Source organism: Eulemur rufifrons, chromosome 2 (assembly GCF_041146395.1).
Source record: "Eulemur rufifrons isolate Redbay chromosome 2, OSU_ERuf_1, whole genome shotgun sequence".
NCBI lineage: Eukaryota > Metazoa > Chordata > Mammalia > Primates > Lemuridae > Eulemur > Eulemur rufifrons.
In genome coordinates, this window is record NC_090984.1 from 43,866,276 (window position 1) to 43,882,650 (window position 16,375).

The following is a 16,375-nucleotide window of genomic DNA, read 5'->3' on the forward strand; positions in this document are numbered from 1 at the left end:
TCTCCAGCACTGAGGCCCTATTGTCCCGGCGGGGGACCCAGAGCCTGACTGCCCACAGTGTTAAAGCGCAGATTCAGCGCCCTGTACCCCTCCCCCGTGAGTCGCCGTGCCTGGAGAAGGCCTTTGGAGTTTCGCGGACGCACACTGGCCCTTTTCTTCTCGGGGCGCCTGCAGCTTTCAAGCTGCGCGCCTGGCAGCCTGGCGCTGCGCTGCTCTTTTCCAGGGAGGCCGTGCGAACGCGCGAGCCAGGGGCTGTCCCCGCAGCCCGCTGTCCCCGCCGCTTCCCCCGAGCTGGGCACGGCCCGAGCACGCCCGGAGCCGGCGCGCAGCAGCCCCAGCCGCACCGAGGGGGCGGCACCTGCCTGCGAGGAGCCCCGCCCCGCCCGGGCTTCATCCGGGAAACTCAGCGGCTCCGCGCCGCGGACCTCGGGCACCCGCGGTCTCGGCCCCCGCCACGCTGCTTCTAGGAACTCGCTCCACCAAGACAATTAGGGATCTATGCGGGGATATGCCGAACACATTTTTCCACCCAAATTTTATTATTAAAAAAATTTCAAACATGCAGACAAGTTGGAAGAATGGTACAATGGACGTATATGCCCATTATCTAGAGCCTGCAATTAGCGTTTTGTATGGAAGGATTTATTAATAGCTACCAGGGCTATCACTGCCCTACTGTGTGTGTGTGTTGAAACTTAAATGCCCCTTCCCCCAATGTGTTCAATTATGGCACATTTGCACAATTGTACTACATAGCCATTAAAATAACATCGTATTTTTAGTGACATGGCAAAATGTATGTTTTTTGTTTGTTAAGTGAAAAAAGCAGGTACAAAACTGTGCACAATAGTATGTTATTTTTGTTTGGAAAAAAGTTTACGCACAGGGAAAAGAGCACGCTGGTATGTTTTTTGTTGCTAACATGTTAACGAGGATTGTGTTTAAATTAGGGTATGGATGAATTTAATTTTCATCTCCGGCTTATTTTTATTTCTTTAAATAAAGTACTTCTATATAAAGTGAAAACAAAGATTAAATGTGTGGTCAGCTCAAGAAGTTGACAGGGCTTCCTGGGATTATTCCGGCTCTGTTTATCATACTGAGCTCTCCCAGCCCCAAGCAAACCTTACTGCATCGCCCCTCCCGGCCATTTCCAGCTCCACCAGCCCACATCTGAGCACCAGACCCTCCTTTTTTCTCTTGTCCCTGCTTGCCTGCAGCAAACTGCATTCCCCACTCTCATCATTCACTCACAGGCCGGGGAGTTCCTTAGCCTCTGAAAAGGGAGGGTCTTAGGGTCTTTCCATGCCATTCACTTTCCCCACTGGACGTAAAAGTGGTAAAATGGAATTTCTCTCCTTACAGACAAGTCTGGGGCTTACCCCAGAGGCGGCCCTGCCACCCTGAGTTCTCTCTGCGTGAGAGGCCTCTCCCAGCGAGACTCCCGGAGGAAGTGTTGTTTAGTGTGGGTTCTTCCGGAACCTTTAGGACCAGCTGGATGATATTTGCGTCACCATACGAGCAATGGCACTTTGGGAGACTATAGTAATAATAGCTCACTGTGTACATACAGTTTTAGTTGGCAAAGTAAATCCACACACTCCTACAGTGGTTCTCAGAGCGTATCAAAAATCATTTGGAGAGAGACAGAGTTGCTAACTTTTATTTTGCCACATAAAGCCGTTTAGGAAACTATATACTGTTTATGTTTATCACTACTTCATAACAGAAAAGACATTTTAACACACACACACACACACACACACACACAGTAGGAAGGACAGTCTCAAAAAATCCAGCATGTAAATGCAACTTCACTATAAGGTCCTCCTCCCCTCTGCCCCACATACTTTTAAAATTGTTATTATTTCTATATAAACTGGTGAAAACTTCTTCACAGATAAGCACTGGTTTGGGAACCATTTGTCTGTCACTTTTGATACTTAAGATAACCTGCTGCAGGTGAGGAAGCCAAGGTTCAGAGACCATCAGCTGAGAAATGATTGAAGTAGGAATCAAATTCAGCTCTGCCTGCCCCAGAACCAGTGGCTCTTCCCTAATCCAAATGGCCTCTACCTAACCAGGTTGCGTTTGCCATTCTACCAAGAAATAGTTGACGGAGAATAGTCCTGATTTGCTTTTCAAAGTCTTCGCTGGACTCGGGTCACTGGAGTACACCCAATGGATCAAATTCTATTTTTTTTTTTTTTTTTTTTGAGACAGAGTCTCACTCTGTTGCCCGGGCTAGAGTGAGTGCCGTGGCGTCAGCCTAGCTCACAGCAACCTCAAACTCCTGGGCTTAAGCGATCCTACTGCCTCAGCCTCCCCAAATTCTATTTTTGATCCAAAAAATCACTGAGCTCATCAGATGATATTAGCCTTTCAGAAAAGTTCCTCCCTAATTTCATTATTTGCTTTCTCAGTAAAGCTAGCCTTATGGATGATTTTTAAGGAGAGAAGAATATATTAGAATTCTAATATATCTACCCATATACATTGATTGATGTCTGAAATTCTTTCAGTTTGGTCTCCTTTAGTGATATGTTTTTAAAAATCACTAAAAACTTGAGAATTAGGCAAAAAGGTGGACAGCATGTCCTTTCAATGTTATACGGAAGCATTAACAGGCTCAGCCAAGAATTATTTCATTATCCAGGGGAATGTAGCTGTGTTTTGACTTTGTTTTTTACTATAATTAAGGGCTCAGACTCTGAAGTTACATGTTAACTTTTAGACCTTGTCTGGAATAGAGACAAATAATTTCTGTCCAGTAGAAAAGATAACCCCAAAGGTTATGGTTTTATTGCCCTGTAGAATATTAACTAGTTTTACTCTGATTTGGCAAACCTATTTCATGATGAGTTTTCCTGGCATTCTGTATAAACCTGTGTTCCTCTGTTTCCCATTTGAAACAGCTTTACTACACTGCAGGTTCATTCCCTCTTTGATGAGTGGAATAAAACCTATTTAAAGACAGTCAACACCAATACCACTTTAAAATGTTATCAATCATTTGACTTGGTGTGAATGAAGAATCTGAAAGCAGATTTTGAGAAGTTGAAAAGTACAATATTTGGGATTATATTTGAGGAAGATGAGGGTGAAGGTGCATGAGTGTGAGAAGGATTAGATAAACTTCTCAGGACAGTTGTACCAGAACAACCTTCATTTTTTTTACACAATTCCTTTGTCTTTGAGCAGTGGCCAGTAGAATGATTTACTGGAAATAGGATTTACAAGGAATAATGACTAGAGAAGACGTTGGAAAGCTAGTTGAGGCAAGCCATGATGAAGGATTGGAATTTTGTCCTGGAAATCACAGGAGTTATTAAAGGTTTTAATCTAGGAATTGATTTGATCATATTTTTCAATCAGAAAGAAAGGTAATTCTGACAAGAATATATTGGCTGGGTAGAGGGAGATTCTCAGAGAGATGACCTGGGCTTGACCTATAGTATGCAAATAGAAAGTTGGGGATAAGATCAAAAGGCAGTTCAAAGGTAGGATGGACAGGTTTGATAAGTAAGTGATCAGCTGTGGAGCATGAATGGAGGGAGGAGTCTGGGATGACAGTTGGATGGATGGTTGGAAAGATGGCGATGCTGTTAACCAACAGCAGCATGTCAAGGAAGAAAGCTGTATTTTTGACCTATTGAGTTTGAAGATTTTAGAAATTTATATTTGGAACTAAGAGTTTGGACTAGAAAAAAATTTGAGGCTTAGCAGTGTGTTTGTTATGAATAAAAGCTATAGATGTGTATGATTGTTGAAGAAAAACGTATCATTGGAAAACCTCCCTACCACTTCCTTGGCTAGGGAACAATGGCATGGTTCACCGGAAGACATCCTCTTCAATTTTACAGCCATGAACAAAGCCACTGCCCAACACCTTGGCAAAGAATGTTTGTTATCCATATTCATTTTACTGTTGTAGAAATGGAGGCTCAGAAAGACAAAGCAAAGTTCTTAACTGTATGTTGCAGGAATGGAAGATTAGGGAAGATTAGACTGGAAACACTTCCTAGAGTAAGTACAGACATCTTGACCCAAACGTCATGACCCGCCCCCACTGCCATAGTTTCCCTTCTGTGAACAAGCCTGCCAGGGGCGGAGCTGAATGTGGGACAATTGCCTACCCTGTCTTGTGTCCCTCTCCAGTCCTGCTTTCTGCAGTACTTTTACTTGGCCTCCGTGCCATACCTGTAGGATCAATATTATTCCTGGATCTACAAAAACAGAGAGCAAAGTGCGATTAATTCCCATGTGTCCATCATCCAGCTTCAACAGTCACCAGCATACAGCCAATCTTGTTTCATTTGTGGCCCACTCCCTCCGACTTTTTCTCACCTGCTAGATTATAAGTAAATTTTAATGATCACATCATTTCCTCCCTAAATACTTCTGTATGTATCTCTAAAAGATAAGGACTCTTTTTAAAAACATAATTTAGGGGAAAATCAAAGATGTTCTGCATCAGAATATATGGGCTCAGTATTCATTCAGCCTTGCTACTGGTTAGTTCTGCTCCTTCTTTAGGCCTCTGTTCTAAAAAGGACTAACTCATAATATGGCCTACTATCTGTCACACACTCATTTATTTCTTATAGTAACGTGACCTGTAAGAGAGACATTGTGCAGAGGAAGAGAAACTGGGGCTCAGAGAGGTGGAGTAACTTGCCAAAATGACCCAGATGGAGTGAAAGGAAGACTCATAATCAAAAGCATTTCAAAAACAAAAACTGTTTACAGCGTAAGGAGGCTCTGCAAGAAAGCCCAAGCTTTAGAAAGATTGGCTTTCAAAATAAAAAATATAGCCAGTATTTAAAGGAAAAAGCACAAGATTAGCAAGGTTACCAAGAGTGCAGTTAGTCTGTTCTTGGTGGGAAAACAGCCACTTTCTGCCCCGATTATCGCATCTTTAGGGGCCATCACATATCCTTACTTCAGCTCTGCAAAAGCTGTTTGGTTGGGGAGTCTGTCAGTTTCAAGAAAGACTCAAGATCTTGTTAATTTTGGTGACTAGAATCAGACGGAGCAAATAGTTTCTCCTATTTATTTATTATTTATGTAAGTTACTGTTTTGCTGCCCTTTTTAAAAATCTCAGGATGCAAGATGCTTCTCTTCCTCTAACTTGTAGTACAAAGTGTTTGTATTAGTTTTTTTATGCTGCCATAAAAAGTTACCACAAATTTAGCAGCTTAAACAACACAAATTTATTAGCTTAATCTTCCATAGGTCAGTCCATCCTTTGGCCACCAAAGATTCACATCTGTCCCACATGCAAAATATGTTCACCTCATCCCAAGTTTCCTCAAAGTCTCAATTTATTATAGCATCACCTCCAAGTCTAAAATATTATGTAAATCTCATCAGCTCAAAAGTTCCAAATCTCACCATCTAAATCAGATATGGGTGAATTTCTGAAAATGTTTCGCCCTGAGCAAAGCAGTCTCCATCTGTGGACCTGTGAAACTAAAGAAACAAATTACCTGCTCTCAAAATATAATTGTAGGACAGGCATGCAATAACAGTTATTGGTATTGTAGTTCAAAAAGGGAGAAAATTGAAAGCAAAAAAGTATCATTGGTCTCAAATAATTTACAAATCCAACCAGACAAATTCTACTGGGTTTCAAGTTCTAGAAATAACACTTTGTTTGCTCATGGCTCTATCCCCTAGGCTCCTGTCCTTTCATGCATTTTGCTTCCTAGAGTGCAGATGAAATAGCTGGAGCTCCATCAGCCATTTTGGGCTATGAGGAGAAAGAATATAGTTTAGGGATGACCAAGAGCTGACAGTAGCCCTGACATTTCCCACCTCCAGAGGAATAAAAATTTTATTTCAGCCATGTGCTTTTTATTTTGGGATTATTCGCAACTGAACCTGACCCTAAGTAATTCATCTACTTTCCATCTGCATGTTGTCTAACTCTTTACATAGCACTTGCAGGTACATTATCTCATTGTCAACAATAGGAAAATGTCTGTTTTCCTATGCTTTTCGAACTGGTCCTGGTTCTAGGAGAGCCAGTGAGGGTCAACAGCAACCATCAGAAAGCTGTGTATGTACCAGGGCTGAAGACTGCAGGAAAACAGAAAACATTTGGTTCAGGAGGCAAAGGACGATGGTGTTGCTTTCAGAGTTAATGACAACTCCGGGGAGGATGGTCTTGCCTCCATTTTTGAGAGGCTAGGTTCTGACTCTCTTGAGACTCAACCCTTCTTCACCATCTCACTTGCTGATTCTTAAAATGATATTTTGGTCTCTGCCAAAAACTTTATGTTATATAAATATTGTCTTGTGGTGTTTCCCCCTGCCAAAATAGAGCTTCAGCAATGTTTTTATTCCTCACTGATGGGCTGTTAAACTCCTCAGGAGTATTACTCAGTGAAAAGGCTTCCCTATGCTGCTTTGTGATAGAAAGGACAGTGGGGGATGGAGTAAGAGTCCTTGTGCTATAGCACTCTGATGCCACCCGCTCCACTTTGTACCAAAGTAGCAATTGGCCCACAATCCCCCAGAGTTATTTCTGCTTTATTCTGTCTACACTGCCCCACAGCCTCTAACACACTCTTTCTCCACCCAAATTCCACATTGGGTTATCTCCCAAAGCTAGGCAGGCATTTTTTTCCCAGGTCTTTTTCTCTCCCATTCCTCCAAGAAATCCTAGCGGGACCTAGCTAATTCTAGCATAATCCAGCTCTTCCTTGAAACTGCCTCCTCAACAGGTTTCCTACCTCCCGCTCCCGAAATCTGGCATTATGGCTGCCGCCGTCCCTGCTTTTCCTTCTGGGCCTCCCGCTCCTCTGTGCTCCACATGGTGGCAGTGCCCTGCACACCAAGGGCACCCTTCCCCTGCATATAGTCACTTTGTACAAGGTCATTCCCAAAAGCAAGTTCGTTTTGGTGACATTCAACACACAGTACCCCTACAGTGAGAAGCAGGATGGGTTTAAGCATCTTGCTGAAACTCGGCCTTGAGGGATGATCTCTTGGTGGCAGAGGTGGGGATCTCAGATTATGGTGACAAGTTGAACATGGAGCTGAGTGAGAAATACAAGCTGGACAAAGAGAGCTCTCCAATCTTCTACCTCTTCCGGAATGGGGATTTTGAGAACCTAGGCCCATATGGTGGGGGAGTTGAGGGTGGTGCCATCCAGTGCTGGCTAAAGGGGTAAGGGATCTACCTAGGTATGCCTGGTTGCCTGCCTGCATATGGCGCCCTGGCTGGGGAGTTAGTTCATCAGGGCCTCTGGCGTGGAGGCCCACCAGGCAAGGAGACTGAGAACAAGTGGTCCAATCATGGGGAAGATCTTAGACCAAGGGGAGGACCTCTCAGCATCAGAGATGACCTGCATTGCCAAACTGATAGAGAAGAATGAGTGACAGGAAGAAGGAGGAGCTCCAGAAGAGCTTAAACATACTGATTGCCTTCCAGAAGAAAGGGGCTAAGGTTTCCAGGGTTTGGTGGGGGTGGGGAGGGGAGACTTAACTGAGGGCTGTGAGACTCTTTTGGAATGTAAGGGGAGGGGTGGAAAAAGTGGTGCTGCACCAGAATGCTGAGCCCCAAGTATGTCTGGACATCAATGCTGATGTGATCATGCTTGGGACATCCCTATGGCCAGTCTAGGGAGAGCTAGAGCACTTACACAGATGGCTAGCAAAGTGCCCCTCAGAAGGAATTGGTGCTATACAGAGGAGTATACTACCCAGGTCGTGACAAGGAATTCTGATCCAATTAAAGTTGCAGTGTCTGGGTTTAAAAAAAAAAAAAACAAAAATAAAGGAAGAAACTTCCTGATCTACCCAAGAGCAGGCTGTGCCTTAAGAAGCTGACACATTGATTCACAGCAGGTGCTCTTGGAGGGAGGATGTCTCAAAGTAAAGGAGGCACACTGCCGGGGTCTAAGCAGAACTCTGCTTTCCAAGGGCAATGATCAGAGGGGTTAATAGTTCTCTCAAGGTTTAAGGACAATAATGGCTTTATCTATTATGCATGTTTTTACTCATCAGGTATTTAGGGTGAATTTTACAGGTATGATCTCCAGGGAGGAGGAGGGAGCAAGAACTAACATTTAGTGAGCATGGAGTAGGAGTTGGGTTCTTGCATACACTGGATTGTATTACAGTGGATAAGGGCCTGGGGTTGCAGTGAGTCAGCACTTGGTTCTACACCAGACCTGCCACTCCCTGGCTATGTGACTTAGCAAAATCAGTAGATGATAAATAGCACATCCTGCATAGGGTTGCTGGGAGGCTTAAATGTGAAGCACTTAGTTCAGAATCTGGTCTAGAGTGAGTGCTCAGCAAATATTATTTATTATTATCACACCCATTTTACAGATAAGAAAGATGAGTCTCAAAGAGATTAAGTAACTTACTCAAAATCCCAGAGCTGGTTCTGTAACTCCCAAGCTAATGTTCTTTCTCCATTACCCTGCTAAGTGCTCACAGCTTGTGGGTAGTGGCCCAGATACCAAGGTTTCCTGAAACATCTATTCTAATATTATCTTCACTCCTGAGAAATTATCTTTGAGCCAAATACACTTTCTCCTGGGAGTTGTGGAGGGGAAGATACAGGAAAAACAGCAGGTGGGAGGATGTTCTGCCAGGCCTTGCTCTGATCCAATTCTAGAACCTCCAAGAAATCCCCAGCTCTTCTTCCTGCTCAGTCATTTCTCAGATCTCTGGGGAGCAATGAGACGCCCGTAGCCCTCAACGTAGGCCTGCAATCTAGACTTGAGCTGCCTGGTCCCCTGGGAGGCAGCAGAGTACAGTGGCTACCAGCACAGGCTTTGCAGTCAGGCTGAGCTGCCAGAGGCATCCAGGCATCATTGTCCAACAGCCAGGGGACTTTGGCCAAGTCACTGAACTTGCTCTCAGCCTTGTTTCCATATCTGTAAGGTGGGGATGGACATAGACCCAGTCTCCAAAGGTGGTTATAATAATCCAGTGAGTATGTAGGTAAACTTTCAAGTGTTCCAGAAATAGTAGCTCTTATGAATATTATTTTCATTATTACAAATTAAAGATGATGTTCTAACATCCTGGGAAAAGGCAAACCATCTGCCTTGTCCATCCATCTACCTGGAATAGAAATCCACTCAATTGATGAGCCTTGTCTTGAGCTGTTGGGACTGAGAGAGCCGCCCAGATGGGCAGGCTGGGCCTATGAGGCTGTCCCTCACTTCCCAGGTGCAGATCTGCTGTCTTCCACCCTCATAAAGGGTCCTGGCGAAGCTGCCTAGGAGAGCTAGAGTCTCCACATTCCTGGGGATGGGACAGAGAAGCAGCCCCTTGTAGCCATGACTGCTTCCTTACTTCACCTGGTCCCACTTGGTCCCACCCCCAACCCTCTCAGGACTTGCTCCTCCTGAGGAATGTAGGCTGGTCTGAGCCCCTGGAGTCTGGCCAGCATGGTGCCTACCTGGGTGAGCTGGGTCCCCTGGGCACCCAGTCCTGCTGTTGTGAAGACCTGGGTAAGGGGTCACATCAGCCAGGCAGGCCCTGTCCTTCCCCACCTCCTCCAGCCCCCACGATTGTTAGGAAACAGGTTCTTTGGACAATGTTGGCTTTCTTGGCATCTCCCTCTTTGTGCTAATTTTTCTTTTTAATTTCCTAGAATGGCATAGACTCTATGCTGTAGGGGTAAGAATACAAGCTTCAGGGCAAGGCGGTCCCGGTTCTCATAGCCTTTCTTTATTCTGCCCGCATGCACTTAGTGAGGCAGCACTGTGTGGAGCAGTGGGCCAAGACTTTACAGGGAGTAGGATAATCTCCTAAACCCTCCTCACGCCTCCATTAGATAGCTGCTCCCAACACATGAGGAATTCAAACACAGAGAGGTACAGTAACTTTCTCAAGGCAGCATAGCATGGGACCATCATAGCTTAAGCAAGGAAGGGACCCAGGGAAGGGGAAGAAAGAAAAAGAGGAATGAGGAGGAGTAAGAGGTGTCAAACTGGTTACTTTGAAATCCTGCCCAGAGCCTGTGTTCTCAGCCTCAGGGATATGGGGTCCAGCTGACTTAGCCACTTCCCTCAGATGTTGAGGACGGAAAAGGAGGCCAGGAAAGGTTGAAGGGAAGATTTATGAGCTGCAGAAAGGGCTTCCCAGGGAAAAACACACCCGAACAGGCTTGACAGGCAGGATGTGAAAAGGTGTGTTATTTCCGTGGGGAGCAGAAACCAGCGATGATGCCTTTTCCGCTGGTCACTCGCAACCATTTCATTCAGAACCTGTGTTTGGATCCCAAGGGAGCTCAGGCTACCAAAGCCATGAATACACATGAGGCTAATGCAGCCTTGGGGTCAATAAGAGAATGAAGGTGGCATCCCTGATGCCCTTGGTTGCCAGTGTGTTTTAATTTTTGAATTAATGCAGAATTTCAGATGGCAGAGCTGTGGCCCACGGAGAAATGCAACCTTCCCCTGAGAGTTTCTTATCTCTTCCTACATGTGATTTCCACCCCAGCCTCTACCCCTCACCCCCAGTGTTTCAGCAGTTTTCTTCTCCATTCCTAAAGAACGTGCATTTCTTTTTCCCAGCTCCGGCTCTGGCTTCCTGTGTGCTAAGCCTTTGCAGTTGTCATCATGTCTTCAGGATGCATTTGATAGGTACAGGAAGTTGCACCAGACGGAAGATGGAATCAACAATCAATAAAAAAAGAACTATGTTTCTAAGAAAAATGCATCACAGCTTCCCACAGGAGTTGTGGACCATATGTCCTAATATCCCCGGAACAATGGATCTAATTTTTAGCTCTTTTGCTCAGCTCTCCTGGCCATCTCAACAAGAAAGAAAACAAATCTTTTAACCTGCTGCTCCCCAACCTACTGATGATCTATCTGTATAGTAAAGATTGCCTTTCCTTTTAACCCATTCATCACACAGCACAAAATAAAATCTCTCCCTTCTCTCCCCCTAGCTTTATTTCTCCCGGCTACTAGTTTAGTATATTTATGGTGCATGAGTCATCAAGCCGCCGCCTGATTGGATAGAAACCAAGCACCCCTGAGACCGTCAGTCAATTACAGCTATTCTCAGCTTCATTCACAGATTTATTAGCTTGCACACAGAGAGAAATTCGTTCGGCAAAGTTCATTCATAAAAATTTCAACACTCTGTTCATCATCCTGCACATCTCAGCCTTCTGCTGCGAATGAGCCTCTGAAAAAAGCTCGGAGAGGAGTCGGGGAGGGAGGGAAGCTCTGAACGAGGGTAGGCAGGCGGGGAGGGATCCAAGGAACACGGACAGATCGCAAGTCAGTGAACAATGCGGAGCGGCGCCCGTCACTAGTTCTCCCGGCTTGCGGCCCGGAACGGGATGCAAGACAAGATCCTCCAAGAGAGGGCAGCCATCAGAATCAGCGAACCCAGGCAGAAGGACCTTTGGCTCATACATACATTTCTTTTTTTTTTTTTTTTTTTTTTAAATGAACAGTCAGTGGAACAAATAAAGGGTTAATAGGCCAGTCATTGCCCCGCCCTGTGGGAGCCGAAGGGAGCAGGTTTGAAAGTTCCTGTGTGCAGAAGGGGAGGCTAGGGGGTGGGGGGCGCTAAATATTTCTACTGGGCTCCCGCAAGGATGCGGCAGGACCGCTCGGCCGGGTGCTCGGCCCGGTTCTGTGCCTGAGAGTTGGATGCGAGCGACCCCCGCCGCCGGGAGCCTGGGTCCGGGCTCTCCCAGCAAGGAGTCCAGGGCGAGGACAGCGGGGGCCGCTGCCTGGGCCAGGGAGGGGCTGAAATCAGAGCTGGGGAGGCGCTTTCCCCCTGGGCTGTCACTCTTGAGGGGCCGAGCCGAGGCGGGCGAGGGCGAAGGCAGAGTTGGAGAGGTGGCTGCCTAGAGTTGCACGGGGCGCTGAGGCTTTTGATGTCCGAACCGTTTATCTACTGGGCGAGGAGGCGATTTATGCCACAGTATCCTGTTTCAGCACTGCCAAGGCTATGCGAGAACGCGGCCAGGACAGCCTGGCAGGACTCGTGCTGTATGTAGGACTCTTCGGACACCCCGGGATGCTGCACAGGGCCAAGTACAGCCGCTTTCGGAACGAGTCCATCACATCCTTGGACGAAAGCAGCCCCGAAGGCTCGGTCGGGAACAAGGGCTCACAGCAGCCTCCCTACCCCGCCCTGGCACCTCACCTGCCGGCTGAAGATGCCACCCTGCCGTCCCAGGAGAGCCCCACCCCGCTATGCACCTTGATCCCCCGCATGGCGAGCATGAAGCTGGCCAACCCAGCCACTTTGCTGAGTCTGAAAAACTTTTGCCTGGGTACCAAAGAGGTGCCCCGGCTGAAGCTCCAGGAAAGCCAGGACCCGGCTCCCAGCAACCCCACTTCCCCGGAAACCAGCCTAAGTAGGGCTGGGTCTGCACTTCCACCGCAGCCGGAGCTGGTGGGGCACAGGGCAAGCGCCTTAACCCCCGATACCTGCCCACTTCCCGGCCCTGGGGAGCCAACCCTCAGGAGCAGGCAGGACAGGCACTTTCTGCAGCACCTGTTGGGGATAGGCATGAACTACTGTGTTAGGGTAAGTCCATTTCCCTCTCTGCACTCCTTCTAAGAACTCCTGGGGAAAGGGGCATCTTCTTTGCTTTCTGCAAGGGGCTGCACGTTACCTGAGTTGTAGGTTTGGACAAGACGTTGTGCAACTGGACCAAGGGGGAATGGAGCTGGGTTTACAAATTTCCCTACATATATCTGACTTGTACTGAAGTCAGACAACATTTGGTTCAAGGGCATGAAATGATGCTAACTTGTAGGTTGTTGCCAGGTGTAGTGGCAACTTCTGATAGAGACAGCTGATGACAGTTTGTCCCCATTAGACCTAGCATTCTGGCCAAGAAGAGTCAAGGATTTCAAAGCTGATTAGTAACTGAGACCTGGTAGGTTATACTGGCCGTCGCATTTTGAATGAATACAGTAGAGATTTCTGTGCTAGAGGAAATCTAGCACAGAAATCGGGTTTAAGGGGCTTAAATTATTTTTAAAAAATTTAATTCAGCATTTAAAAAACACTTCTCGAAACATGGCTGAGTCTCTAACCTTGTGATAAAAGCTAGTCTTAGCTGTTTGGTGCACATTTATTGCTTTTATTGCCTGTGCTGCAGCATGTAGGCCTTGTCAATGGGCTACGTGCAAAATCAAGGTTCTTACTGGCCTTGCATCTGTCCTTGCCCAGTCAAAATCTGGGTAAATGAAGATTTGGCCCCTGCCCTTTTGGAGCTCACATTTCAATCAGGGAGACCAACAAATGCATATGAAATAATAAGAGAACAACACTTAGCAATAGATATCTAGTGTGAGAATGCTGAGGGAATTCAGAAAAAGAGGAAGGTTTTTGTGGTGTGGGATTCATTCGTGTGGGGAACCTGCAGGAGAAGGTGCGTCTTGGAAGAAATATCAGGTCTGGATTGGTGGAAAGGAGGAGAGTCCTGGCAGGGCAAGAACAGAGGCAAAGTCACTGTGGTGGCTTCAGAGGAGCACCGCACAGGCTGGGTGGAACTGAAGGGGAAGGGGACTGCTGGAGGGCAGTGGGTGACAGTGACAGGGGGTGGGGCACAGTTAATGCTCAAACAAGCATGAGTGGACTAAAGACACATATATGTCATGGTAGCTTGGGGACGAGGGAGCAGCTGACCAAAGCTCTCAAACACTAAATAAACGAGGAGATTGGAAACACTTTGATTGGTAAATGTGACCCCTCCTAGGTTTGTAGGCAAACCATGATGAGATGAAAGGAGTTTTGAAAAGATCAATCTGTTGATTTATTTGCCATGGATTGAAGCTGGGAAAGATTAGAGACTGGGAGGCCAGGGAGAAAGATACTCTGGGAGTTTAGGCATGAGGGGATGAGAACACAGATTAAGGGGCAGGACAGAAAGGAGATGAATTCAAGAGACTGTGAGAGAAACCTCAACAGCCTTGGGTGATTGATCAGATAATTTCAGATCACAATACGAATAATAGAATAGTGAACATTTATTGAGCAGTGGGTAGATTGATGAGTTTATTATTTTTTATGGGGGTTGTGGATGATTACTGATGGAGAGTGAAATATAACATCCAAATTAAAGTCTCAGAATGACATTAGTGATACCAATGGTGGAAACAGTGAGTTAGGAAGGGGACCCACTTTAAACTTGCTTTTGACATGTTAAAGCAATGATATCCACAGGATGCTAACATGTAGGTGTGCAGTCGTATAATATTAGTGCTCAGGTGAGAAGTCTGACCTGAAGATACAAACTTGAGAGCCAGCCTAATAACTGTATCACAAACACAGAATTAGGACCTCAAGGAAGGCCTAATAATAAATGCTGGAAGGATTACAGAGAAAGCAGGCTTGGGGCAGCCTTGGCAAGTGGATAACTAAAACCTCTAAAGAAGATAAATGTATGGGACACTCAGCTCTTGCTCTTCCCCGTAGTGAAGTGGCTCAGAATGGAAATACTTTCATGTATCTACTCAAAGTTCATGGGCACATTCTCACGTGGCAAGCACAAGTGTATGCCAGGCCCTCGTGGGGAAACAAGTGACTCTCCAATCCTGTGCTCTCTGCACTTGCCTTCCCCTTACCTGCACAGCCTCTACCCTTGACCTCGCCCTTCCTTCCTCTTGTACCTCCTGCCCCCTCCCCACACCCACACAACTGCACCATTTTAAATGTTGAAGAGTTGCTGTGTGGTCTCCACTTTCCCCAGGGAGTGCCTCCGCTGGCATGTTAGATTTTTGATGAGGACACCATCTGTGTTTTCATGATGATGAAAACTGACCCCAGGAAAAGTGCTGATCCCATGACCCGAATGAACCAGACAGGACTGCCAATAGCTATGCTGTGCAATAGCTGTTGGCAATTGCCTCTCTTGTGAAGTCAAAATACATGAAAGAGCTTCCTTTATTAATTTTTTAGAATTCTAGCTTTGAAAGATGGAAGGGACTCAGAAGTTATCAAGGTCAGTGCCTCTATGGGGGACCTAAACCCTGGAGAAGTGATTTTTTAAGGGCACACAGGTGAGTCAAAAGCAGAGTGAGATCTAGAACTCAAGTCTCCTGTGTGCCATTCTTAGCTCTCCTTCACACAGGTTTCCATCCTGGTTGACCTTCTGTTCCTCAGAATTCTTTTGAGATGTGAACCAATTTTGAAAAATGAAATGCCAGCCTGTTAATTTATAGTGAAAAATATCATACCAAGTGAACCAAAATTGTGATCTCTGTATTCCCACCTGTAGGAGAAAGCACATAGATCAATCCAAATCAAAGCTTGCTTGGTGACAATGGATTCAGAGCAGAGAGGTGAGAGAGATGGTCTTCGTGGCTAGCTGACAGGGCTAGTGGACTTAGGGGCAAATTTTTTAGGAAAAAGGTGGCCCAATATTCTACCTCCTTATCCATGTCATGTGACTACTCCTCTCTCTGCCCAAACTTATTTGCTAATTTATTCAACAAATAAGTATTGTGAACCAATTATGCAGCAGAAACTGTTCTAGGCACTGGGCATCAGTGAACAAAACTGATCAGTTCTAGACACCAATAAATAAAACAGACCAGATCTGAGCCCTTGTGGAACATTCTAGTGAGTAAAGATAGGTCCTAATTGAATAAATGAATAAATAAGTACATATAAAATTTAAAAAATGGTAATAAGTGCTACAGAGAGCAACAAAGTGGGATAAGTGAAAAAGGCCATAGATTGGGTGGGGATAAAAAATGGCACCACTATAGCTACTCTTTATTTTTTCTTGTATCTTTTCTCTTCGCAGCAGAGACTGTATTTTCCATCTACTCTAAGTAAGAGTTGACTTTGGATTAAATATCCTTTATTAAAATGACTCTTCTTTTGATCTTATGATGGACAATCAATTACACAATTGAGAACACTTCATGAATTCTGAGCACCTATTTTTTAAAAAACTTTCAGAATCTTATGGGGTACAAGTGCTTTGGTCACATAAGTTGCCTTTGCACTGCCCCAAGTCAAAGCTACAAGCGTGCCCATCCCCCAGACACTGTGCACTGCACAGTAAGGTGTGAATTTCCCCATTCCCCCGCCCCCCCCGAAAGGCAGTCTTGGAAGCGTGGGGTGGAGTAGAGTAGGTGAAGGGCCACACTGTGCAGGACGGTGTCACCATGGGCCCAACCCACAGAACTTGCCTGGGTGCATTCATTTGCGTGACTTCAGTCTCCTCACTGCAGCCAGCCCTGCCCAGCTGTTTCCCCAGACTGAATTAGCTTCCTGGGGCTGCTCTAACAAGCACCACAAACTGGGTGGCTTACAACAACAGAAATCTATTCTTCCATAGTTCTTGAGGCCAGGGGTCTGAAACAAGGTGTCAGCAGGGCCATGCTCTCTCTAAAGGCTCTGGGGGAGGAA

General features: G+C 45.9%; 1 protein-coding gene and 1 pseudogene across 1 annotated transcript in view; both read left to right on the forward strand.

Annotated features, from left to right (window-relative positions):
• Positions 1–3,505: 3,505 nt before the first annotated feature.
• LOC138397974 (endoplasmic reticulum resident protein 29 pseudogene) lies at positions 3,506–10,663 on the forward strand (annotated as a pseudogene).
• Positions 10,664–11,947: 1,284 nt separating this feature from the next.
• The window catches only part of SHC4 (SHC adaptor protein 4), a 109,443-nt gene continuing 105,015 nt past the window's right edge, over positions 11,948–16,375 (forward strand). Inside the window, exon 1 of the mRNA XM_069460199.1 lies at positions 11,948–12,532. Within this exon, the coding sequence (XP_069316300.1) occupies positions 11,948–12,532 (585 nt within the window). The remainder of the gene's footprint in view (positions 12,533–16,375) is intronic.